The 27,489-nt window shown below is 39.5% G+C and overlaps 2 protein-coding genes across 4 annotated transcripts in view; one reads left to right on the top strand and one right to left on the bottom strand.

The window, feature by feature from the left end:
* LOC148376747 (mitochondrial adenyl nucleotide antiporter SLC25A24-like) overlaps positions 1–27,489 on the bottom strand; it is a 56,808-nt gene that overhangs the window by 28,891 nt on the left and 428 nt on the right. Inside the window, exons 1-2 of one of the 3 annotated variants that reach the window (XM_088350306.1) lie at positions 334–427; positions 121–258 (exon numbers count right to left, since the gene is read on the bottom strand). The gene's annotated coding sequence lies outside the window, so the exon portion shown is untranslated. Of the gene's footprint in view, positions 1–120; positions 259–333; positions 428–26,857; positions 26,919–27,489 lie in introns of those variants that run through there. The other 2 variants (XM_088350320.1, XM_088350313.1) reach the window with 2 other exon arrangements.
* On the top strand, positions 5–27,373 carry LOC148376748 (EEIG family member 2-like). Its single transcript, XM_088350352.1, has 11 exons — positions 5–279; positions 5,301–5,421; positions 5,508–5,537; positions 7,033–7,149; positions 8,898–8,944; positions 16,208–16,311; positions 18,216–18,296; positions 18,362–18,551; positions 19,833–19,969; positions 22,638–22,701; positions 26,729–27,373. Exons 1-11 carry the CDS (start codon positions 137–139, stop codon positions 26,769–26,771), a joined length of 1,077 nt encoding a protein of 358 aa, XP_088206478.1. The 5' UTR covers positions 5–136; the 3' UTR covers positions 26,772–27,373.

Genomic DNA, 27,489 nt, shown 5'->3' with positions numbered 1-27,489 from the left:
GCCAATCACACGCTGCTACGTCACGGGCGTCCCCCTCAACGAGTAGAAGAAAACCCGTGTACTGTTTGAAAAACTTTTCAGTTTTCAGACAAAATCTCGTCTAATATCATAAATTATTGCTTGTTATCTCCCGAAAATGTCTTTCTTCCTCATGAAGAAACGCTTCGAGTTCAAAGTGGATTTGGACCTGGAGGAACTTTCGTCGGTTCCGTTCGTCAACGGCGTCTTGTTTTGTAAACTTCGCCTCCTTCACGGTTCCTTCGTACGAGAGTCGTCCCGGTAAATATATCATATTTTCTACTTATTTTGAATTATTAAATACTTTTTACATACCATTTGGGGTGTAAATATAGCGTGTCAGGTTTACTTGAATTTATTATTCCAAACTGTATTTTTTAGTCTCTCGCTACGTGGTCGCAACGCGTAGCTAACGTTCAGATTAAAAAAGGAACTATTACGAAAATAACATTCGTCATAAATGATATCAAATGTTTATTTTTTTACTTATAAGTTGGAGTTGCGAAAATGACTATATAAAAAAAAGACTTAATTAAAAGTGTCGATAAAAATTGTTCAAACCTCATATTGTTAGAATATCTCATCTCTCATCTCATTAGCTGCACCGCTTATCCTCAGTAGGGTCGCGGGGGTGCCGGAGCAATCATCGGGCAGTGGGCAGGGGACACCCTGAACTGGTTGCCAGCCAATCGCATGGCATTGTTAGAATATGATATAATTAAATTGTGAATGTATTTAATTGCTGTTAAAAGTGCCGATAAAAACTCATATTGTTGGGATATGATATAATTAAATTGTGTGTTTAATTGCTGTTAAAAATGCCGGAAAAAAATGTTCAAACGTCATATTGTCAGATATAACGAAATTGTGAATATGCTTAATTGCTGTTAAAATTGTCGAGAAAAATTGTTCAAACCTCACATTGTTTATTTGCTGCTAATAGTGTCACTAAAATTGTTAAAAAAAAAAAAAACAAGTCTCTTGGTTGAAAAAAACCTTCTTTTTCAAGACGTTGAAAAAACGTCTTTTGGGGGTTACATTTCGACCACTTGAGATTTTTTTAAGGTCTAGATTTGGTCTACATTGAATTGGCTGAGCACGGTGGATCAGTGGTTAGTGTGTGTGCAGCACAGTTCTGAGGTCATGAGATCAAACCTTCCTGTGTGGAGTTTGCATGTTCTCCCTGTGCCTGCGTGGGTTTCCTGTGGACACTCCGGTTTCTTCCCACATTCCAAAAAACATGCACATTAGGTCAATTGGCCGGTTCAAATTGTCCCTAGGTGTCTGTCCCTGTGTGCCCTCTGATTGGCTGGCAACCAGTTCAGGGTGTCCCCTGCCCACTGCCCAAAGGATAGCTAAGAATGGGCTCCAGCACCCCCGCGACCCAACTGGGGAGAAGCGGTGCAGATAATGGATGAATGGGCTGAACCAGGGGTCTCAAACTGACTTGAGGGCCGTCAGATTTAGGGTCTGACTTATGTTGGGCCGAATTTGGTTTTCCACAATAAAACTGATTAAAAATATCCACTGTTCTCAAAAATCTTTAAACAAAATAAAGTCTAAAAATAAAAAAGATCAAGAACAATGTGGTCATAAATAATTCAATACCTTGCTTGCTCTGCACTTACATCAAAGGAACAGTGTGTATTTGACGACTGTTGCTTTATTGTGCCGTGCAAGCAAAAACGAGTGCTAAAGAGAAATAAAACAAACTACAGAGACTTCAAGTGATGAAACCAAAACATTCTTTTACTCAGCCTAGCCTTTTGCAAGGAAATGAACAGGGTTGGGTAGGGTTACTTTAACTGGATTACTTTCAATGACTTTTGGATTACTCCAATACAAAATATGCTAATAAAAGACAAAAGAAACTAAATATGAATAAAATGATGACTCACAACACGTGGTAAGCTTTCTCTCCTGGCTTTGATCTCCGGCAAAACGAACATAAAATGCGACAGAAACAAAATGAAAATAAATCCAAACAGCTTGCCAACATCATTTTTGCCGTTCCATGTATTCCGTGACTCCCCAAGCCTGCACAAAACTTATTTCTCATTTTATTCATATTGAGTTTCTTTTGTCTTTAATGAAATGAAATGATCTGCATTTATATAGCGCTTTTCAAGTCAAGACTTCCCAAAGCGCTTTACAGTGTGCTTCACATTTCCCAATAGCGGCCTTGTATTGCAGCCATGTAGGCGCTAACCTGCTTATTGGGGTATTAGGGGTTCAGTGTCTTACCCAAGGACACTTCAACATGTAACACGGAGGAGCTGGGATTCGAACTGCGATCTCTTGATCCCAAGACGAGCGCTCTACCTCCTGAGCCACTGCCGCCCCAGCTCAACTCGAACGTTTGCTTTATTCCGATTTCAAAATCTTCGTTCAGTTTGAAAATGTCGGAATTTCGGTTTGTTTGACAATTTCATACTCGGCAGCCAATCAGATGACTGCATCGGATAACTTCGTGCTTCCGGACTTTCCCTAGCGTTATAAGGTCGCGCGTTTCCATTTCATTTTCCAAAGTAGGCGCACAGAGAACACAAGAAAAATGGAGAAGTGGTTAGGAATCAAGCCATAAGCTCAGTCCCAGAAGAAAGATTCAAAAGAAGCAAATACAATTGATGACGCTACAAAATATAAACGTACATTAAAAGCTTCGTGGAAACATTGCATGAATGAAGAGGAGTAAATACAGGTACATACATGGCAGATGGAAAACAGCAATGTCATATACATGCAATGAATGTTCTAAGTAGATTTATAATAAACTTAATTTTAAACTGTTCTGTTATATATTCTGATTCTCAATCCTTAATACTTTGCAACAATCGGGTCTATTCGCGATAAGTCGTCTTATTGTGTTCCAAGTTATGAAGAATGGGGCAGGCAACTTTTGGTCATGAGTTTCATACACTGCAAATATATTTGCAAAGTACTCAAGATCTAAAAATCGTATATTTTGATAAATGCACACGCAAGATTAAAAAAAGTTGATGTAAACCGAAGAAATGTTTGTCGCTCTCCCAAATACATGATTCACACTGGATTTTTTTTATTTTAACGGAAATGGAGAAATTGGCTTTTGAAAGTCATTAAAAAGTGCTTCAATTTGACCATGAAAAAGGTGTTCGAACCCTGTATGTTTCTCCTGGAGTGCCACTTTGTCTAATCTGGTTGTAAACAATGTTCACTACATTGTAATCAATGGTAATAAAGACTGTTACTATCCAAAAATAAGTACTAATTGTACACTATGACATGACATTATTTGAAGTTTTTGCAACTCGTTTTACTTACTGTTCAATGAAATCTTGTGTCATTGTAGCGTTGCAGTGACTTGTGGTTGCTTAGCAACATGCAACCACAAGTCATTTATTTATTCATTTATTCACGACACTAGTACAAATTTTTTTGTGTTTTTTAGTGAGAGAAATTCAGTCCACTGTTTTTTAAGCTCATCTATTAAAAAAATTGGAAAGATATGGCATCGGAGGCGTGGGTTTGCAATGGATTCAAAGTTATTTGACGGGGAGGAAGCAATATGGGAAAATGGGAGAGTTGTCATCTGAATACTTGGACATCTGTTGTGGAGTACCACAGGGTTCTATCCTGGGTCCAAAGTTATTTAATTTATGTATTAACAATATTTTTCACGTTTCAAAACTATTGAAAATAGTAATATTTGCAGACGACACTAACATTTGCTATTCAAATGATAACTATATTGATTTGTTAACCTGTATTAATCGTGAATTAATTGACCTAAAAGTATGGATGGATATAAATCAATTATCTTTAAATTTAAATAAAACCAAAGTAATATTCTTTGGCAATCGCAAGGCAAATGAAGATCTGGAAGTAAAAATGGAATGTGCTGCAATAGACACTGTATCAGAAATTAAGGTTTTGGGGTCATCATAGACAATAAATTAAGCTGTAAAAAAACATCAGACACATACAAACTAAAGTATCTAAAAGCATTGCAAGCCAAATTTATTTTAAACTATAATGCATTGTATTTATTATATTGTTCTCTAGTTCTGCCATACTTAACATATTGTGCAGAAGTCTGGGGCAATAATTACAAAAGTTCACTACAGCCCCTTTTTATCCTCCAAAAACGTGCAATTAGAACCATACACAGGGTAGGATATCGAGACCATACTCATTTTTAATTCTTGCAGTCCCAATTATTAAAATTGGATGATTTAGTAAAATTTTTCACTGCACAACTGCTATTCAAGGTCAACAAAAACACAGTGCCAGAAAACATCCATAAATTATTCATTCGGAAAGAGGGAAATTATAATTTAAATTCATAATCCCGGGCAGCACGGCGGCGCAGTGGTTAGTAAATTAATTGGCTGGCAACCAGTTCAGGGTGTCCCCTGCCCACTGCCCGATGATTGCTGGGATGGGCTCCAGCACCCCCGCGACCCTACTGAGGATAAGCGGTGCAGCTAATGAGATGAGATTAATACTCCCAAAGGTGAGAACCACCAGGAAAAGTATGTGTGTGTTTGTGTGTGGAGTCAAACCTTGGAACAATTTACGAGACAATATCAAACAATGTCCAACTATTCACTTGTTCGAATTTAAATACAAAAAACATTACTGGTGGAATACAGAGATGAAGAAAATGGGGTATGAGTGATACGAGAGATTGGGAAAAGTGCGTTTAAAACTATGGTTAACTTTATTGTTATTGTTGCTATTGTTATAACTGTTATTATTAATATTATTACTATTGCTGTTATTATCATTGGTGTATTTAATAGGGAAGATGAAGGGGTAGGCAATATCAGCATCTGTTTCTTACTACCCCTTTCCGAACATGTTACGTGACATTATTTTGTTGTTGAGTCATTGTTTTTGTCCTGTTTTATTTTAATGTTCAAAATGAAGTTTTCATACATTCATCAATTGATGAAAAACGCACAAAACTGTGTTTCGAATGACAGAAATTCAGTCACTGACGTACTATTACGCATATAAGTCACGCGTGCAGGATCTTTTTAAGGACTCCATAGCAAAAACCAAAACGGACTTCCTTCTACGAAGAAAAAAATAAAAATAACGGTTGCAAGCAAGTCAATATGAGTCACCGTGGAAAAACGAGCCGAGGCGCAACCCTCCTCATCAAAACACCGCCTTGGTTACGCTTGTAAACATTGTTTTGAAAGCCTTTTTTAAATATTTAACGGTTTCGTAATCCATATTTTGTTTTGAGCTGTGTATTTAAATATCTCTGTGGTGTTTTCCTTTTTCTTTCTAAGGGAACCCGTCCAAGCCAACTGCGTTTACTGGCGGAAGCGATTCTCTTTCATGTGTAAGATGAGCGCCAATGCCAGGACGGGAGTCCTTGATCCTTGCGTTTGTCGGGTGTCGGTGCGCAAGGTAAGCTAGGGACTTTTTTCTTTTATTCAAATTGTGGAAATAATTCATCATGATTTATTTCTACGGGTAATTTTCTCATTTTGTAGGAGCTGAAGGGTGGCAAAGCATTCGCAAAGGTATTTAATAATCATCTTTATTTTTTGAACGAATGAATGAAAACTTTATTTGAACATCAAAATAAAAACGGAACAATAACTCAACAACAAAATAATGTTACATAATATGTTCGAAAAGGGGTAGTAAGAAGCAAATGCTTATATTACCTACCCCTTCACCTTCCCCACAGAATACACCAATGATATAACAACAAATGTAATGATATTAATAATAACAGTTATGATATAACAATAGCAACAATAACACAAAGTTAATCATAGTTCTAGACGCACTATTCCCAATCTCTCGTATCACCCATTTTCTTCATCTCTGTATTCCGCCAGTAATGGTTTTTTTGTATTCAAACTTGAACACGTGAATAGTTGGACACCGTTTGATCTCGTCTTGTAAATTGTTCCAAAGCTTGACTCCACACACAGACACACACATACTTTTCCTGGTGGTTCTCACCTTTGGGATTATGAATTCACAACAGCCCCTTAAGTTATAATTTCCCTCTTTCTGAATGAATAATTTATGGATGTTTTCTGGCACTCTGTTTTGGTTGACCTTAAATAGCAGTTGTGCAGTGAAAAATTTTACTAAATCATCTAATTTTAATCATTTGGACTTAAAAGAATAAAATATGAGTATGATCTCGATATCCTACCCTGTGTATGGTTCTAATTGCACGTTTTTGGAGGATCAAAAGGGACTGTTCTGTAATTATTGCCCCAGACTTCTGCACAATATGTTAAGGATGCATGATAGTTACAGAGGAGATAATGGCTAAATATGATGTCATAGTTAACGCCATGACAGGAAAAAAAGCCAATATTGAGTCACTTTTAACATTTAATCTTCAGACCTGACTTTTTAGGGATTCGAAGCATTTATATTCCTCAATATCATTGTTTAGAGTAGTGGCACAACTTGGTCATGTAGCCTTTCTACCTCTCCATAAAGTGTGTGAGGCACAGTATTTCTGTTGGTCATTAGAATATATTCTGCTCTTTTATAGAATTAGTGATGTAATTTGGTTGTCAATATGTTTGTTATTGTGCTAATCATTAATATCTTGTTGTTTTAGTCTTTATATTATTTATGGATTGATTGATGAAGTCTTGTTCTAGTTTCTCTAAGATATTTTGGAAACATGGTACTGAAGCTCTATAATGTTATCGTGATTTCATACAACAATGAAGGCACACATAATTTTTTTTTCTAAATATAGCATGCTGTTAACAAAAAAGTTCAGCATTGGTCTCTAGACGCAGAATTTACGAGATCACGGTGGGAAATAATTTTGCATGGCTCCTTAATCTTTCTATTGAAGCAACGTTATTGCTCAAACCAAAGCAGGACTTTTGTGTCCTATTTCCGACCGCTATGTTTCACGTTTAGTTCCAGATTACTCATTAAAATGTCTGCAATTCCGAGCGCACGCTGTAACAAATAAACACATTTCGTTTTGTCTGTTGTGTCCTATTTCTCACCATTTTGAATCCGGCGCAGCTCGGCTTCGCCGATTTGAACCTGTCCGAGTTTGCCGGCTCGGGAAGCACGACAAGAAGGTGTCTCCTGGACGGATACGACACCAAGAAAACCAGACAGGATAATTCCATTTTAAAGGTATATTGTCATTTTTTTCTGAACTTAACAGGGTTCCTGCGGATCCTTAAAGTCTTAAAGGCATTGAATTCATTATTCTAAAAACAGCAGGGCCCGACAGCTTTCACTGGTTTACCCCTGCCGCATCATACAGGTGCCCTGCCCATCCCTTAGAACGCGTCAAAACATCCTACTATCCTTTCACAAACATAATATTAGTCTCACTTAAATGAAGCATCATTGTCCGCCATCTTGCTGCTACAAGCACCCCCAAAACCAAACTTTCCTTTTGCCTTAATTGGCGTTAAAAGGTTTTCAAGTGTGAATACATAAATAAGATTTATATTTGTTTGAACTAAAAAGATTTAGTAAAAACGACATTTTTCATGCATCATGATAAAATTGCTTAATGAATGTAGCAAGAGAGTTGTTTTGGTGTTCGTTTTTTGCCAGTTTTGATTGAGGATCCATGATGTACCGTAAACATCATCATTATTTATTGTTTTCTATGTGTAAAACTTTGGGCAGTGTTATGTTTTTCAGTTTTTAACTGGAACCAAATTTGATTTAAAAAAAATAAAAGAGAAACATTTGTTTGATACTGCCCAAAATTCATGTGGCGTTTTCTCTTGTTTTGTTTGTTTCTTTCAGTTGTGTTTTGTGTTGACTTGGTGTAAAATTCGATTTCAAAGGGCATTATAAAAGTCTTGAATTCAACATACCCTAAGCCAGGGGTCGGCAACCTATGACACGCGGGCCAGCAGTGGCACGTGAGCGCACGGCAAAATAACCATGATTATTTTTGAAAAATGCGCATTTTTACCTGAAATCTAGACATTTTCAGTTGCGCGCCGTGTTGTTTGGAGGCTTTACGGTAGCGCCCCTCCCGAAATCCATGTTTTGACCTAGCCACAGAAACACCGCCACGCGATAAATGGATGAATAAAGACGGCTCCTTCAGCGAAAAAAATCTCGTTCTTTGACAGACAACTGGGAGATTGTGCAAAAAAATGACTGTGCTGTTTGTGCATTATGCCTCAAGACCGTTGTACCTCGCACATCAAGTGTTAAACGTCATGACGAGACGAAACATGAATTCAAGGCGAAGACATTAAAACGCGCCGTGTCCAGGTACGGCCAACAAACACAGACCCTAAAAACCTTTGTCACTGCTAAAAACACCACCACTGAAGCAAGTTATCACATTGCTTACTGCTTTCATAGCAAAGCATGGAAAACCATTTCTATCTGTGACCGAATCAGCTGTTATTTCTGTTGCACATATTTTCAAGTAGCCTTCTGCCTTGTTGCTGTTATTTCAAGTTTTGATATTTTCTGCAATAAGATTTAATTGATGAATGGTATTGTAGCTGTCCATATCACTTGTTTTTGATTGTAGTGCATTGTTGATGAAGAATGGTTAATTCTTGTGGTCAAAAGTTGAAGTCATGGATGTCTACAGGCCTCTCCACATGCTGATCACATTCATTTTTTAGTTTATTGATCAACAAGAATAGTGGAAGATAAATTGGTCAGTTTTACGATTTCAATGTCTATCCATGTTCTATATTCTGACTGGTGTAAAATGACCGCTCTTTCGTATATAAAAAAAAAAATGTTGTGCGAGTCATTGATCATGTGTGGCACACTGATTTACGAGAAAATTTGAAAGTGGCACTCCACACCGAAATGGTTTCCGACCCCTACCCAAAGCTATAAGAACCCTGCTTTATTACAGGAAGCTGACATGTATGACATTTGTCCTGCAGGTGGTCATCACAACACAGCTTATGTCTGGAGACCCCTGTTTCAAAACGTAAGTAGGTCTTCTTCTACACGGTATCAAAAATCGTTTGTAACGCGGATTGGCTCATCGGATGTTCATTTGTTTTGTTTGTTAAAAATATTCAATCTTTCCGTGTTGTTCACTGCACAATGAGAGAAAGAAAAATTTACCCGTGAGCAATGTTCCCTGTAATTTTCCTCACGGGTCTGAGCGTTCACACAAAGTCGGTGAGCGACGCTTGAAACGACAGTGAGCAACGGCAATCCCAAGTGTGGCAACTAAGTCATTATCAAACATGACCAAAACTTGACATCAAGTTACATTTTGCTGAGTTTTCGGCAAAGCAAAATGATTTTTCACTTTTGAATGAATTGACTCGTGTACTATTGCAAAGGTTGTACGGCCTACGTCGTTTGTTCGTACAATTCTTTCACAAGATATCCATTTCTTGTTATTTCCTGATATATTTTGACGCATGTTGGTTTCAGATCAGGGGATGGTGTACTAATAGTCTGAAATAATAGTCTGTTTTAGTGGAAGTACAATGTTGGCAACAAGATTGACTTGGTATAATTGGAAATTATTTGAATGCAACACAAACCTTTTCTTCTTTTTCCCTGTCTTTTTTCTATTTTTTTTTTAATTCCTTTAAAAAAATGTCATTGTGTTTATTTTTCCTAGCTGTTACTTTTTTCTTTTTGTTCTCTATTTACTTTTTTTCCTTTGTTTCTTTATTTTCTTTTTTTTTTTGGCTTTTTTCAGAATTTTTCCTTCTTTTTTCCTCTTCCTTTTGTTTCTTTTTTTTCTCAGCTTTTCACTACTTTTTCTTTTTGGTATTTTTTTCTTTTTTGTTCTATTTCTCCCCCTTCCTTTAAGTCATTTTGTGCACAAGTTTACATAATATTTGGTTGTGAAGGGATGAAAGGAGCAAAAACAACCTGAAGAGCCGTTTGGGACCCGAAAGAGCCGGTTTTCTTTAGTGAGCCGAGCCAAAGAAGCCGGTTCTCGAAAAACTCTACTGAGTTTACTTTTCAACTTCGTTCGACATTGACTTCAAAATACCGCATTTATAAAACAGCGTCAGGGGAACCAGTGTATTTTTTACCTTCATGCACTGTAACTTTGAGTTAATTGGCTTCTTAATTAGCAATTTCGAGCCCTGATTTTTGTGCGGTGGCTTGATTTTCTTGAGCGCTGAGAATGTGCAGGCACTGCGCCATTGTGCACGCGCGCAGCTTAGAGGGAACATTGCCCGTGAGGGCAAACTGTAGTTTTTAGATGGAGAAAAAGGCTTGATTTTACTTAAGGATTATTATAATATTCAAAAGATAGGTTCAACTTTTTTTTTTAAATTTTATCTCTGTATTCAAAATCTAGTCAAATCACGTTCATGAATTAAGCCAGTTGAGGTCTCCAACATCAGCAAAATGTTTGATTTTGATTTAACACAAAGCTAATAGGTTTACTTTTCTCGAAGGGCAGAAAATATCGACGTGTATTGAATCTGAGAAATATGAAATGTGAAAAATTTTGAATGCAAAAGGTATATTCCTGTCATCTGAAAAAACATCAGTGAAATTTATTTTCATTATTTTACACAAAGTTGTCTATCTAAGATGAAAATATCATGATAATGTTGTACTTTCTGTTATGCAATGAAAAAAGGAAAAATGTCACACATTCTTGATTAATTACTTATCCCGCTGCATCCAACCATAACGTTTGAACTTAGAAAAGTTAAATAAAATGTTATACCTATTTTAAAAAAAAGTTAGGGGTGCACATTATATAAGAGTGTGCGTTATACACGAATTAATACACTATATTGTTACTATGTTATAGGCACTGTCAACTACTAACATTAGTGGTGATTTGCATATATCAAATATACATTTATATATATATATATATATATATATATATATATATAATACATATACAATCCCTAATATTATTAATAACTCATTAGCCATTAGCCACGAAACAAATGCTTGGAGCAACAACTCGTGGGATACCTCTAGATTTGGGACAGTCACCCAATGCTAGAGCGCACCTAGCCGGCCGCTCTCCAAATTGCTTTTGTGGTATGATTCGTAGATCTAAAGTTGTTATTTTGTTAGTCATATACTCTTATGTCGGTCATGATGTAGTCTCTTGGCAAGTTTAATCCTTTGGGGGCTTTTATGGAGGTGCATCGCTACTTTGTGGATTTTCACTTTTCGCGGGTCCCCATTAAACTGCGAAAAACCAGGGGATCTCTGTATATGACAATATTCTAAGTTATTTCAAGAGGAATTAATTTCCAACTATATCAACTTTTTACATCTTTCGTCTTCATGTTAAGAAAATCTATCTATCTACCTTGGTCATATGCCTCAAGAGGGGTGACCGACAGCAAGACAAACACATACACAGAAACAAAGAAAAAAAAAGGGAAAAAGTAGCAAAAACACTTACAAACATTTTGGGACCATGGCCAGCCCAAACACCCAAACAAGTTAGGCACCTCGGCACCTAAGTTGGTCATGCTTTCGTCCCTCCAGATGGAACGGGACACAAGACAGCGGCCATGTCACTCGGGTCAGGGTGACACAACACACTGTTCAACAGAAGGGTCCGACAGCTTTCACTGGTTTACCCCTGCCGCATCATACATTATTTAGAAGGAATACGTTTTTTTTTTATAATCCTCTTGAAAAATGTTAAGAGTTAGAGATAAGTCAAATAATCACTCGTCAATAAATGCTCTTCTACTTTTGCTAACTCTTAATATTTAACACGGTTCTTACAAAGTATGAGCACTTGATTGAAAGTAATCTGCCTCTGGGTGAGCATTTCATTTCTTACTGGTTTATTGCACAGAGAAGCCAGAGTAAAATCCACAATCTTTGTCACACCCTGGCGCTCTGTGGTTCGGAAATCAAACTCACATCCTGTCCATCAGCGCACTGACGCACTCTGTATTTAAAATGTCTTGAAGAGATGAAAGTGGTATTTTGATCCCCCGGCTGTTATCTGATATGTGATAAGAAGCGATAAGACTGGCGACACGGAAACATCAAGCTCCGTATGTTTGTGTACCCGAAAGGAAAGTCGCGTTATTCCTAAGCAACGGTACACTCAGTTCAACTTTGGACCACTCCTCCTTCATCGGCTCATAATATTCAAGGAATAGTCCCGCTCAAGGGTAAACTTGTAGCCAATGTTCCCTCTAAGCTCAGGGATGTGATTTTTCCGCTAATTCGCGGAATTCCGCTTTTTTTATCTCCAAAAATAAAATTTTAAAATTTCCGGTGTTTTAATTGGTAAAAAAAAACGATTTCGTCTCGACAGCATGCCATTTGAGTGTTTCCGTAACTGAAATGAAACGTACTTGCGATTGGTTGAAGTCTCGTGTTGACCAATAAACGCGCTTGTTATAGGAGTGTGCCATTGTTCATTTCTCACACGTTTTTGCCGGGTGTTTAAAGAAAGATGTCCGTGATCGAACGCAAAGATGCTCCGCGAGCTAAAGAAATTGATAAGATTGTAAAAAACAAGTTTCGATGGGACTGGTTGGAGAAGGAATTATCTACGAATGTTGGAAAGAAGACTGTGACGAATTTGTTCAATGACTTTATTCGGAAGATCGATCGTGCCGGGAAAGCACTTTGCATTTGGTGTCATGATACCATCGACTATGGTGGGAGAGGTTTCAAAGCTCTTGAAAGTCACGCAAAGAGCAAAAAACACGTGAAAGAACTCCAGTCAAGAACGACAAATTATTCCATCGCTGGAAGTTTCGGTGCCCAAACGAAAACTCCAAAACTTTACGGCCTCCATCCCTTATTGACATCACAATCGGAAGCGGTAATAAAGAGACGTGATCCACCCCAACAACCTGTACCAGTTGCTGATAGAGTCGTGAATTTTGAGGTAGGTGGTAAACTTTTCAAATTTATTTGACAGTTTTCCCATTTTTTTCGAAAATATTATAACGTAATAAAAATGGCCATAAATATTTAACAATTACAATAATAGATTTTCATGTGTACATTACACCAACACTTTACTGTAGGGCCTATACTTATTGTACTTTCATTTATCAAATACTTGGATACGCTGCTATTAAAGAAATAAATTATTACATTTAAAATATGATTTAGGAAATTTAGCAATCACCCCCCCCCCCCCCCCCCCCCCGCTAATTTTCAGATAATTTCACTTTGGTCAAATCACATCCCTGTAAGCTGCGTGTGTGCGCAATCGCGCACTACCCAGAGTTTTTCTGCGCACAAGAAAATCTAGCCAGCTCACAAAAATCAGGGCTCGAAATTGCTAATTAAGAAGCGAATTAAGTCAAAGTTACAGCGCATGAAGGTAAAAATACACGGGTTCCCCTGACGCTGTTTTCTAAATGTGGTATTTTGAAGTCAAGGTCGAAGTAGAACAAAGTTGAGTAAAGCCAGTAGAGTTTTTCGAGAACCGGCTTCTTCGGCTCGGCTCACTAAAGAGAACCGTCTCTTTCGGGTCCCAAGCGGCTCTTCGGGTTGTTTTTGCTGCTTTAATCCTAACTAAATAACATGTAAAAATGATGCACAAAATGACAAAGGAAGGGGAGAAATAGAGCAAAAAAATTAAAAAGAGAAAAAGAGCAGGAAAAATTCAGAAAAAAGACAGAAAAAAATAAAAGAAAAGAGGTTATAGAGAACAGAAAAGCAAGAAAAAAGTAACAGTTAGGAAAAAATAAACACAATGAATTTTTTTTAAAAGGAATTTTAAAAAAAAGTAAAAAAAAAACACAGAAAAAAGAAGAAAAAGTTTGTGTTGCATTCAAATCATTTCCAATGATATCAAGTGAATCTTGTTGCCAACATTGTACTTCCACTAAAAAATGTGATTAAATACAGTTGTGTATCGTGCAACCGACTAAATAAGCCCCCCAAAATGTTAGTATTATGCGACAAAAGATATCCGGGAAAAAAACAAATGGAAATCTTGTGAAAGAATTGTTGTAAAAACAAATGACGTTTGTAGACCGTCCAACCTTTGCAATTCATTCAAAAGTGAAAAATCATTTTGCATTGCCGGAAAATCAGCAAAATGTAACTTGATGTCAATTTTTGGACATTTTTTTATAATGACTTAGTTGCCACACTCGGGATTGCCGTTGCTCACTGTTGTTTCAAGCGTTCCTCACCGGCTTCGTGTGAACGCTCAGACCCGTAAGGAAAATTAGAGGCAACATTGCTTGTAGCATTGCACTCATGCCTCTCAATGTTACTCATAGCATGTCAATTATTTATAGCGTTGCGCAATCAAGCATTCTTGACTGCGCTACTTATTCACCCTAATGTTTAACGGAGAAAAAGAAAGGTGTGTCTGTTCTATCTTCCGAGTCGGTCGCCAATATAACTGGGACAAGTTGAATCAACACGTGAATCATCCTGTTCTTACTAACTTCTTGATAATAACGGAAACCTTTAATCAGTACATTACCAAATAAAAGCTTCATCACAGGAACAGCTTGACTCCATATTCAGGACATTGTTTTTAAAATAGTACAAGGAGGAAGCCAGTTAATGAATATGCTGCAATCCATGTCTATTTGTGACGCCCTTAGTCACAAGAAGTCTCAAAGGGCCGCACAGACTATTAAAACACCATGACTTGATCGAAAACCTGCATGAAGGGATGGGAAAACTCAAAACCTCAGCATGAGGAGATTCTTTCATTTATCTTTCTGTATTCCTTCCTCTTTTTCTTTTCTTTCTTTCTCTCTCCCTCTTTCTTCATCTGTTTCTTTCTCGCAGTCTCTCTTCTCTCTCTCTTTCACTCTTTCTTTTTATGTTGCTCTCTTTCCTTCTCTTTCTCTCTGTATTTTTCTTTTTTTCCTCTTTCTTTCTTACTCTATTTCTCTCTTCCTTTTGCTATTTCTCTCTCCCTCCCCCTCACTACCTCTTGCTCTCCATTTTTCTTTCTTTCCAACTTTCTCCCTCTTTCTTTCTCTCTCACTTTCTATCTCTATATTGCCCTCTTTTCTCCCTCTCTTAAATTTTCTCTCTTTCTTTCTCTTTCTTTTTCTCTTTCTTTCTCTCTTTCTTTCTTTCTCTCTTTATCTTTCTTTTTTTCTTTTCTTTCTTTCTCTCTCCCTCTTTCTTCGTCTCTGTCTGTCTTTCTGGCAGTCCCTCTTTTTTCTGTTTCTCTCTTCTCTCTCTCTCTCTCTTTCACTCTTTCATTTTATGTTGCTCTCTTTCCTTCTCTTTCTCTCTGTATTTTTCTTTCTTCCTCTTTCTTTCTTACTTACTCTATTTCTCTCTTCCTGTTGCTATTTATTTCTCACTCCCTCTCACTCCCTCTCACTTCCTCTTGTTCTCCATTTTTCTTTCTTTCCAACTTTCTCCCGCTTTGTTACTCTCTCTCTTTCTATCTCAATATTGCCCTCTTTTTTCTCCCTCTCTTTAATTTTCTCTTTCTTTCTCTCTTCCTCTTTCTTTCTTTCTCTCTTTCTTTCTCTCTCTTTCTTTCTCTCACTTTCTTTCTTTCTCTCTTTCTTTCTCGCGTGTGCGGCACAGTTCTGAGGTCATGAGATCAAACCTTCCTGTGTGGAGTTTGCATGTTCTTCCCGTGCTTGCGTGGGTTTCCTCCGGGCACTCCGGTTTCCTCCCACATTCCAAAAACATGCATTTCAGGTGAACTGGCCGGTCCAAATTGTCCCTAGGTGTGAATGAGCGAGCAAATTGTCTGTCTCTGTGTACCCTGTGACTGGCTGGCTACCGCAGCCTCCCTGTGTGGAGTTTGCATGTTCTCCCCTTGCCTGCTGGGTTTCCTCCGGGGACTCCGGTTCCCTCCTGTGAATGAGCGAGTGAGTGGTCTGTCTCTGTGTGCCCTGCGACTGGCTGGCAACCGGTTCAGGGTGTCCCCTGCCCACTGCCCGGAGTTAGCTGAGATGGGCTCCAGCACCCCCGCGTCCCTACTGAGGATAAGCAGAGCAGATGATGGATGGAAGGAAAACCAAAAGTAAAAACATCTCTAAAATTGAAAGATCAAATGCACTCTGCTCCGAAGCAATCAATATCATTAAAATGAGTCCAAATTAGGCTAATTTATCTGCTTTTTATACATACAGTACTTTCTTTCCTTTTTTTTGGTCTCCCGTTTTTAACTTCATTATTTGAACGTTCCGGAAAAATTGAAATATAGGCCTTGGTCGTGAGAAAAGGTGTATAACCCTGGTACGGTATATGCCAACTATGGTGCATCCCTAGAATATAGCTCATTGTAATATAATGATGTTCTCCTTATTCTACGCAGCCCTTCATCCACAGCCACAACATCATGTATCCCCCAGGCAGAGTACGAGTGTCTCCTGGAGGAGCGCAAGGGAGGAGACGTCAGCACATCAAATTCGACAACAGGTCTTTTTATAGTCACAAAAATCTTTTCATTTTGACTGATAAAATACAATGAAAAGAAAACACTACATGTAGAAAGAGTGAACAAATTATTATTGGAGGAAGTGCACGCATGTTTTTCTTGATTAACGGGAATAGGGGGAAGCAAATAACTATCTAGTCCAATTGTTCATATAATTACACCAATTCATATTGAATAAGGGACATTGTGTGTTGTTTTATGCCTCATAGTGGTTTAAAAACTAGTACCGTATTTTCCGCACTATAAGGCGCACCTAAAAGTCCTAATTTTTTTCAAAAGCTGACCATGCGCCTTATAATACAGTGCGCCTTATTTATGGATCAATATTAAATTTGCAAGGTCTCGCAACTTACGCAACAGCCGCCGACTCGATTTTCCCCCGAACGTGGAGTAGTCCGCGGTGTATGCTGGGATTTCTATACCGGCGTTTCATTGGCTAACCAATTTGTCAATCATTATTTGAATCGATCGCAATTGACTTAAGTTATTCGGAGCCTCGGATTGGCTAGAGGGCCAAAACAAACCCTGCAATTGGCCGAAAAAGATAACTGAATAGCTAAACTACGCCATAAAGAAACATGTTTCATTAGTCTGTAATTGTAAATATTTTACTCTCCTGGATTTACTACACTCAGGGTTGTAAGAAGACCATGAATGCGTATCATTATTGAACATGAGAACTTAGGTGAGCTATGCGGCTTTATATTTTCCCGGTATCTTGTTTTAGAACGATCTTGATGTTGCTGTGATGAGTTGAGTGAATTAAACTCAATTCCAAGTGTTTATTGTCATATGCACAGTAAAGTTGCGAGCGAAAAAGAAAATAGAAAGTAAGGAATGGTTGGCATTTCTTGAATCCCAAGACTTTAACCTTCCGAATGATATTTGAAATGACGCATTTGAGTGACATCGTACGGACACCGCATCCGCACGTGTCTACGACACGTATTTGCTTCTTTGCAAGCTTTGGGAATGTTAAGGGGGTCATCAGTTGGACTGAATCATCTGACTGTTTTGTCCACGTTCCCATTGTAGCGCCTTATAATCCGGTGCGCCTTATCTATGGAAGATATAGGACCAAAAACTATTTTTTGGGGGTGCGCCCAATAACCCGGTGCGCCCTATAGTGCGGAAAATACGGTAGGTTAAAGAGAGAGAAAGACAGAAAAAGAGAGAGAAAAGGACAAAAGAGAAATTGAGTGAGAGCGAGATAAAAGAGATAACATATAGAGACGGGGACAGAAAGGGAAAACCGATATAGACAAAGAGGGATGAGGGAAGCATGGCGGCGCAGTTCTGAGGTCATGAGATCGAACCTCCTGTGTGGAGTTTGCATGTTCTCCCTGTGCTTGCGTGGGTTTCCTCCCACATTCCAAAAACATGCATGTCAGGTTAATTGGCCGGTCTAAATTGTCCCTAGGTGGGAATGAGCGAGCAAATTGTTTGTCCCTGTGTGTCCTGTGACTGGCTGGCTATCAGTTCAGGGTGTCCCCTGCCCAGATAGCCGGGATGGGGACCCTACTGAGGATAAGCGGTGCAGATAATGGAATGGAGATAGAGGGAGCAAAAGAGAGATATAAGAGAGAAAGAAAACAAGAAAAGAGAGAGATGGAGAAAAAAAGAGCGAGAGAAAGATAGTGAAAATGAAAGCGAAGAAGTGAGAAAAATACAGTTGCAGTTGATGTGTGAGAGGCGCCTCGCTTCGGCAAAATCAAGTGGGTATATTTAAAAATTCAGCTCGTTTTTCTCGTATTCTATCGGCGTTGTCTCGCACGTTTGTCCACCATGCACTACGCAATACAGCGACAATTCTTGGTCAATTATAGCACATTGAGCTGCAAATTCTTAAAGGGACAATCTAAAACGATGACTTTGGCATTCTCAGGCACTCCCGTTCCAGAGGACAGAAGAACCAGAGGTCACACCAGGACAGCCAGCTACACCAGTCAACAGTCCAAAGTCTCAGGTGCCAACACACCCACCCCTCCAAAAGCTTCCCCCTCATTTTATTCAAACCATCTCGTTTTCCAGGCTACAGCTCATCCAATCATTCCAGTTCGCCAGATCTCAGTCACCGAAGGACGGCATCGGGAGGCTCGGCCTCCATCGGCACCGGCAGCATCACGGAACCCGGCGAGCCCGCAGATAAGGAGAGCAAGTCGTCTCCTTCCAGCTGCCGTCACGCCACGGAACACAACGGCGCAGGCGCCAAAAATTCAAGGTAACGCGCCATACCTGTCAACCTGTACGTTTTTGCCGTACAAAGTACGTTTATTATGCATTTTAAGACGTGTACGACTACAAGAAAATCTGTACGCAAATTTGTCAATGATGGGTACCATCCGGTATACACCGACTATTACCAAACGGCAAATCAATCAAGTCTAACGAGTTCGCCGCGGTATCCTCTATCTCGGTGTCGTTTTTTTCGTTGCAAACGAAGCGAGCGGTTGGATGCTACTGTGCGCATGCCTCTGCCGCCTGGGGATTTCCCATAATGCATCATTCCAATCACACGTGAACAAAGCGAAAGCAGAGCAACGGGCGAACCTGAATTAAAACGCCGTAAGTCATTCTGATCTGAAAACAACAGGCGGGGTGGATTGAGTAAATTTGAAATGCATGTAGTCTTAAACATTGGATTTCATGTCTCATTTTCTTCATGTTGGGGTTTTTGAGTTTTTCCTTGCCCTCATGTAGGTTTTAGATCATGGGATAGTGTAATAATAGTCTGCGCAATAACCCGTGCAGCCCTTTGAGACTCTTTGTGATTAAGGGCTGTACAAATAAAAATGACTTGACTGGACATGTGGTAGTTGTGTAGTGAAAGGAAGTCCGTCTCGTTTTAGAGAACCGGCTTTTCGGCTCAACTCATTAAAGAGAGCGCGCTCTCAAACGGCTCACTTGCTTTGATGCATTATATTACGAATCATTATTGTTGTATAAAATAGTTAAGAAAAAAGGAAGTATAAAAGGAGAAAATGGAAAAAGACAGGTTTGTGATTATCCCTTTTAATCAGTATATTACCAACAATAATTGAATGCAGAAAATGAATTCATAATTTGAATAAGCAAATTCTACTTAATTCTATTAGCATGTATTTTTCCTTCTACAGTAAACGGTCCAAGCGACTTCATTTTTGAACTTTTTTTCTAATAAACCTCATTCATGTCGAGCAACTCAGTATCTCACAACAAAATGTTAATTCAAAATATATATGATATAACAAAACGCGCTTACAAAAACCACTCATCCTATTGCAATCCTGTTGCTATTATATCATAACTGTTATTCATATTATTACAATTGTTGTTTTATAATTGGTGTATTTAATAGGGAAGATGAAGGGGTAGAGAAAATAAGCATCTGCTTCTTGCTACCCCTTTTCGAACATATTATGTAACATTATTTTGTTGTTGAGTTATTGTTTTTGTTCTGTTTTTATTTTAATGTTCGAATAAAGTTTTCATTCATTCATTCATCCGGGGATTTGCAAATCAGACACCCGCAGAAGCAGAACTCGATGGAGAATCAGCTGACCAGGGTGGACGCCACCAGGGTGGACGCCGACGACGTCATCGACAAGCTCCTGCAGGGACGCGATTTCAGTCGAGGACTCTTGGACTCTAGCACGGAAGGTGAGCGCGTTCAACTTGGGAAGTGTCCGATTACCGTATTTTCAAAACTATACGGTGCACAGAGGGCACCCGCACCGAATAATCAGGTGCGCCACATGTATGTGTTAATACAGAAATCGAACCAGCTACGGAGAGCTTTTAACACGGTGCGCCCTATGCTCATGAAAATACGGTACAATGAAGGGATGTGACGTCTCAGCAGACATTTCTGAATTGGTTGAATGGAAAATAGACCGCAGGGCTTGTCAAAATTCAACTCAGTAATTTGGGGCTATTAAGATTTTCATGGAATTTCATTTGAATTAAACAAGACAAAAATCCAACTAACCCAGTGCTTCTCAATTATTTTCTGTCATGCCCCCCCTCAGAAGAAGAAATCCTTTTAAATACAACCAGTGTTCATTTTACCTGTGAAAAGTGATGGGTCCTCAGGACTCACATGCTCAAAAATCTATGGGTCCCAACAGAGAGCTATGGGTCCCCAAAATTTAGTGTTATCGAGGTTGAAATTGTAAATCGGCGACAAATATATAATATAAATCTATATATTCATTCAGTTTTAATCGTCACGGTTTATTGGTAATACAAATCAGTTATCACTTCAAGATTTTTCAGTTCACAACAATATTGTACATTATACAAAATAAGATTGCTGAAATATGTGTCTATATATTCATGCAGTTTCTATCATCACAGTTAATTGGTAATACAAAGCAGTTATCACTTCAGATTTTTCAGTTCATATATTCTTCGTGGTTTGCTGTCCGGCCACAGTTGTAATGCCTTCTCAAGGTCCGATACATTTTCATCCTCCTCATAGCGCAACTAAGAATATAATTTGGTCAATTTTGGCAGAAAAGTCCTTTTCTTGCTAGGAATATTCTTGTTAATATTCTTTCGTCGACTCGTTCGCTTCAACACACGTGTGTTCTTCCGAAGAATTTCTCCGCCGTTTTTTCGTGCCGTAATTATTGCCGTTGTTATCACTTTCTGCATTATGTTTCGACTTATTACTGACACTGAAGAAATGACCAATTTTGTGTTGATTTTCACCTTCCCTCGACGACAAGCACCACAAAAAATGACGTCATCTCGATGCACGAAAACTCAAACCGCGAGACCAAAACAACAATGACGAATCTGCCTGACGAAAAGTTTGGAGTGCGGTAAATCTTTGTTAAAAAAAAGTAATCGGGTAATAATAACAATTTTGTGTCAAAAAAGTTGCGTCCCGGGGACGCACGTTGATATAACACTATGCGTCTCCAGCAAAAATGATGCGTCTAGGACGCAGGGATGCGGGCAAACCAGAACACTGTAGAACCAACACCTATTAGAGCCATTTTTGTGTTTGTAAACGAGTGTGAGGTAGCCAAGCTTGTGCGAGCATTGTTAAAGCAGAGTGGCAGAATTAATGTCAGTTTAAAGCAGTCCTTAGACACAAAAAGATTGTAGATAGATAGGAACAGCTCCAACAGTCAAAACAGCAAATTATGTGCTAGCAGCAAGATAGCTACTTTATTTTAGTCATCAAAGTCCACATTAAAAAAAAAAAACATGGTCTTTTGATTGGCGCTGGATTTCTTCTTTTGAAGGTACTGTAAAAATCGAAAAATTGGCCGTGAAAGTGCTTGAAAAGTGTTTGGATTTAGCCATGAAAAAAGCGGACAAACCCTGTAGGTGACTTAATGTGATTATTTTGTTTGGCTTCATGCTGTCCGCTGCCAACATTTTTAACGTAGCACGCACGCTGGCGTTGTGCCAAATTCTGACTCACTTGCAGAATCTCACTCCCTTTCACAAGAATGCACACTCGATTTTTTTTTTCCTGTACTACCCAGTTCTCAACAACAGGTATGGCAATCATAGCCACCATGCTCGCAGTGAACCTTAGCGCTCAACTTCCTCGTCTTGATTTTTGGGAGAAGACGTATGTCTGTCTCTTGACTCCCCCCTGTCTCATCAGTAAATATTTTTTCACCGGGTCACTTGAGGGTCTATTCCACTTTGTGTCCACACCATGCACTATGTGAAGGCAAAATGTAAACAATGGAAAGCCAATGAGAGCGCCACTGCTCCCCTGGTGTAGTGGAGGTGCAATTGCACTTGATTGTGGGAATATTTAAAAAGCAAAAGTGATGGGGAATGCGTTCCCCCAGGCACACCCCACTAGTTGAGAACTGCTGACTTAACCCAAGAATATTTCTTCGTACTAATATATTTTGAGCAAAACATTTAACTGTAACTATTTGTGCAAAAAAAAGGTATTTATAGCCTTTGCGTGATTGAAAATGAAGCAGTTACCATATTTTCAAGACTCTAGGGTGGCCTAAAAAAAATATTTGCGCATGTTATATTCCATAAAATATGGAAGGTTAGACGTTTCCCTAAAATATATAATCGTGAAATTGAAAATACAACGGCAGAATGTTTCCGACCATTTATTTACAAATACCGTATTTTCCTGCCTTTTGAATTGTTTGGGTGCGCCTTATGATCTGGAAAATACCGTATTTACTAGCTTGTTACTTCCTTACTTGACGATCGCTGTTTATTTTGTGCCTCGAGGCCCTTAAAACCCTAACGGGGGTCACATTTAACATGCCAATCCCATTTTCCCCCCCCCAATAAGTCCGATTTTAACGCAGTTGTGTGTGTTTTGTCACAGAGGAAGGACTCCGATTGTTTGTGGGTCCTGGCGGCAGCACAGCTTTGGGAAGCCAACATACTCGGTGGGTGTTGTATACATTTTTCTCAATTCTTAATTTTTCTCAATCCAATAACTGGGAATACCATGCAAATAGTAGAGCCCCGGCATCCATTATGAGGTGAGGATTGCAAAGTGAGATTGTTGTGTAGTGGGAGATGTAAACCGTTGTTTCTTAGCTAAGGCCTTCAGAACCCCCGCTACCCCCAAACATTCAAATAATAAAATAGTATATAGTGGGTACAACTTGAATCCTACTTATATGCAATATACCGTTTTTGATTAAATGCACATCCATCCATCCATTATCTGCACCGCTTATCCTCAGTAGAGTCAAGGGGGTGCTGGAGCCCATCCCAGCTATCTTCGGGCAGTGGGCAGGGGACACCCTGAACTGGTTGCCAGCCAGTCGCAGGGCACACAGGGACAGACAATTCGCTCGCTCATTCACACCTAGGGACAATTTGGACCGGCCAATTAACCTGACATACATGTTTTTGGAATGTGGGAGGAAACTGGAGTGCCCGGAGGAAACCCACGCAAGCACGGGGAGAACATGCAAACTCCACATAGGAAGCTTCGATCTCATGACCTCAGAATTGTGCCGCACATGCGCTAACTACTGCGCTACTGTGCTGCCCCCTTTGTATTTCATGATCATCGCAAAGTTTGTTTTCATGGTTAACATGTATTCCCTTCTCTCTTTAGCATCACTGTAAGACTTGGACCCATAGCCAATCATTACAGTATAAAAATAAAATGTTGTATCGCTGATGTTTGATTACAGCCATATTCCTTGGCGAAGGTAGCAATTTGGGAGCCTTCTTCACATTCCTTGATCATCACAAATTTTGTTTCCATGGATATGTTTTGTTTCACCTTTTACTATCCTTAGCATTTAAAGCCAATAACTACAGTAGAGAAAAATACACTATTGTTGTTAGTTTTTTTGAAGCACATGAGATTTTTACAATTTCCGAATGAAGAAAGAGAGGCATTGTGGGAGGGAGGTCAGCCGAAAGCATACCATTATGTGTCTTCATGATACCGCGACACAAACCAATAGGAGGGCAGCATCTTACAGTCGTATGCAAATTTTGGGCCCCCCTGATCTTATTAAAGATTTTCTTTTATAAATAATTGGTTGTTCGGATCAGCAATTTCAGTTAAATATATCATATAGCAGACCAACACAGTGATATCTGAGAAGTGAAATGACGTTAAAAGGAGTTACAGAAAGTTTGCAATAATTGCTTAAACAAAATAGGCCGGTGCATAAATTTGGGCACCCCAACAGAAAAATTCCATCAATATTTAGTAGATCTTCCTTTTGCAGAAAAAATAGCCTCCACACGCTTCCTATAGCTTCCAATGAGGGTCCGGATTCTGGTTGAAGGTATTTTTGACCATTCTTCTTTACAAAACATCTCCACTTCAGTCAGGTTTGATGGTTTCCGAGCATGGACAGCCCGCTTTAAATCACACCACAGATTTTTAATAATATTCAGGTCTGGGGACTGAGATGGCCGTTCCAGAACATTGTACTTGCTCCTCTGCATGAATGCCTTAGTAGAATTTGAGCGGTGTTTGGGGACGTTGTCTTGTTGAAGGATCGAGCCCCGGCCCAACTTCAGCAATTGTCACTGATTCTAGAACATTGTTCGCAAGAATCTGCTGATACTGACCGGAATCCATGCGACCTTCAATTTTAACAAGATTGCCAGTACCTGCACTAGCCACACAGCCCCACAGCATGATGGAACCGCCTCCAAATTTTACTGTGGGTAGCAAGTGTTTGTCTTGGAATGCTGTGTTCTTCTTTGCCCCTGATTATGTCCAATTAAACTCTATTTTAGTTTCATCAGTCCACAGCACCTTATTCCAAAATGAAGATTTAGCATACCTCAAGCGAATGTTTGTGGCATGTGTGCAGAAAAGGCTTCTGCCGCATTACTCTCCCATACAGCATCTCCTTGTGCAAAGTGTGCTAAATGGTTGAACGATGCGCAGTGACACCATCTGCAGCAAGATCATGCTGTATGTCTTCCGAGCTGGTCTGTGGGTCTAGTTTGACTGTTTTCACCATCCTTCGCCTCTGCTTATCTGAGATTTTTCTTGGTCTGACACTCCGGGCCTTAACTAGAACTGTGCCTGTGGCCTTCCATTTCCTCACTATGTTCCTCACAGTGGAAATTGACAGCTGAAATCTCTGAGCTAGCTTTTTGTATCCTTCCCCTAAACCATGATTTTGAACAATCTTTGTTTTCAGGTCATTTGACAGTTGTTCTAGGGATTCCCATGTTGCCACTCTTCAGAGAAGAGGCAAAGAGGAGAACAACTTGCAACTGTCCACCTTAAACACCCTTTCTCCTAATTGGCTTTACCTGTGTATGTAGGTCAAGGGTGGAACAGGCAACAAGGGTGCCCAAATTTATGCACCTGCCTACTTTTGTTTAATTATTGCACACTTTCTGTAAATCCTATAAACTTCATTTCACTTCCCAGCTATCACCGTGTTTGTCTGCTATATAAAGACAAAGCGGCGCTGCCACGAGCGGCTGCCTTTTCCGGCAGCTGCCCTATTGTTTTATTGTCTGCTCCTATCTTTGGTGTTTTTCTTCCCGTTTTGACAACTACACTATGGATTACTTCTATCCTATGGACATGGGTTTTAGCGCACAAAAATGCGTTTATTCAAGGAATCTACTCCTTGCCCTGAAGAATTCTCGTGCCGGCGTGATGAAGGGGCCTATCGTGGAAGAAGAGCCGGAGCTAGCTAAGCGGCTAGCGGCGTTATAAGTCTTCGGTACCATCCGTAATCATGGTAAATGCGAATAGACTGTGTAATATAGTGTAATAATCTGTGAAGCCCTTTGAGACTCTTCGTGATTTAGGGCTATACAAATAAAAATGACTTGACTTGACGACAAAATAAGATCATCGAGTGCTGGTGGAAATTATCGAAGCGCACAGGGAGCGCAGTTGCTGTGTTTTGCGGAAACGTGGCTCACGTTTAGCATTCCGGACGCTAACGTGTAGCCACCCGGAGCTACCCGGAGCAATCCGGCTTCAACGCCGCTAAACAGAGACACGAAAGCCGGGGGGAATCGGAGAGGAGGCGGACTTGCTAACACGAGGTGGTGTATCCCTGGATTTTCACAAAGAAAATATTTCCATCTGCCGCAGGGATGTCGAACTTTTGGACTAGCGTGACGTCATCCACTAGGGCACCCCTAGGGCATCATGTTAATCTGTTAATAAACAACGGGGTAGACGGCTGGAAGTGTGAATTTCCCTACGGGGATGAATAAAGTATCCATCTATCTATCTATATAATATATTTAACTGTAATTGCTGATCCGAACAACCAATGATTTATAAAGGAAAATCTTGAAAATGATCAGGGGTGCCCAAACTTTTGCATACGACTGTATATGACGTTGAGCAATAGCAGACAGGATTCTTAGATATGTTTGAGGCACCTAACCCGCAAAATAATTTCTTGTTGTTGTGGTAGAGTAGGGAAAATGTCATAAAGAAGTCTGCAAAAAAATCTTATTCCACACCATAAAGTGAAAACATAAAAGAGGTTGGCAGCACGGCGGCGCAGTGGTTAGCGCTTGTGCGGCACAGTTCATGTCATGGGAACCTGTCGTGGGTTCAAATCCAGCTCCAGACTTCCTGTGCGGAGTTTGTATGTTCTCCCCGTGCTTGCGTGGGTTTTCTCCGGGCACTCCGGTTTCCTCCCACGTTCCAAAAACATGCATTTCAGGTGAATTGGCCGGGTCCAAATTGTCCCTAGGTGTGAATGAGCGAATGAGTTGTCTGTCCCTGTGTGCCCTGCGATTGGCTGGCAACCAGTTCAGGGTGTCCCCTGCCCACTGCCCGGAGATGGCTGGGATGGGCTCCAGCCCCCCCGCGACCCTAATGAGGATAAGCGGTACGGCTCATGAGATGAGATAAAAGAGGTTGCTGTATCTCCGGGGGAATGCTGTATATTTGAAATAAACCCTTTGTTTCTTGGAATGTGAAATGTGTTTTTCTCTCTCCAGCGGCGCCGCGGGAGCGTTTGAGCAGGTGGTCATTAAGCACTAAGCTTTTGCAAGCATGTGACGGGTGCCGTGTTACACGGATGAAGGACCTTGAAAGGGAGCGTCCTTTTCCCGTTGTGTGGAAAATACCTTTCACAGCATCTTCGGACAGGAAAGCCCTCCGTGGAAGGTCCAGCACGCATCAGGAATCCTGGAATCGATTTACATTTTAGCCAAAGAGAATACAGAATGATTCAGCATTGCTTTCAATGTCCATTTGTTTTTGTAGGTTTTTTAGCGATGTTATGAGTGTATTTATTTTCTGTAGTCTATTGTTTTAGTCACCAAAACATGAGATGCTGCAAATGAAATCATGTTTTTATCATGAATGTTTAACACTAACACTGTTTTATTTAAAATGTTTTATTTATTGACTATGTTTAACCGACAAATGGGTGCACTCCTGCAAATATTTTTTCCTGCATTTACTGAAATGGTTTTGTACAACATGGAAGCGAACTAAATACAGTCGAATTGTTTCAACTCCTTAAAATGATTCATTTTAACAGCAGTTGTCAATTTTTGGCTTTGTTTTTTTAAATGATTGTAAATTATGTCCAGTGACTTCTAATAGATTTGTGATAAATAAAATGTTTTATTATTATTTTTGGTTTTTGGTTTGAACAATTTTATTGACACTTTTAACAGCAGTTAAACACATTCACAATTTCATTATATCATATTCTAACAATATGAGGTTTGAACAATTTGTTTACTCTCTC

The sequence above is a fragment of the Urocampus carinirostris genome, chromosome 1 (assembly GCF_059441175.1).
Source record: "Urocampus carinirostris isolate Australia breed hairy pipefish chromosome 1, RoL_Ucar_1.0, whole genome shotgun sequence".
NCBI lineage: Eukaryota > Metazoa > Chordata > Actinopteri > Syngnathiformes > Syngnathidae > Urocampus > Urocampus carinirostris.
Note: the sequence above shows the minus strand (reverse complement) of the source record. Positions and strands in the feature narration are given on the sequence as shown.

Bases quoted from the DNA above. Each gene is read 5' to 3' on its own strand.
- LOC148376748 (XM_088350352.1), top strand. From the start codon at position 137: ATGTCTTTCTTCCTCATGAAGAAACGCTTCGAGTTCAAAGTGGATTTG. The intron at 280-5,300 runs GTAAATATATCA...TTTCTTTCTAAG, and splicing joins TTCGTACGAGAGTCGTCCCG to GGAACCCGTCCAAGCCAACT. The intron at 5,422-5,507 runs GTAAGCTAGGGA...CTCATTTTGTAG, and splicing joins GTCGGGTGTCGGTGCGCAAG to GAGCTGAAGGGTGGCAAAGC.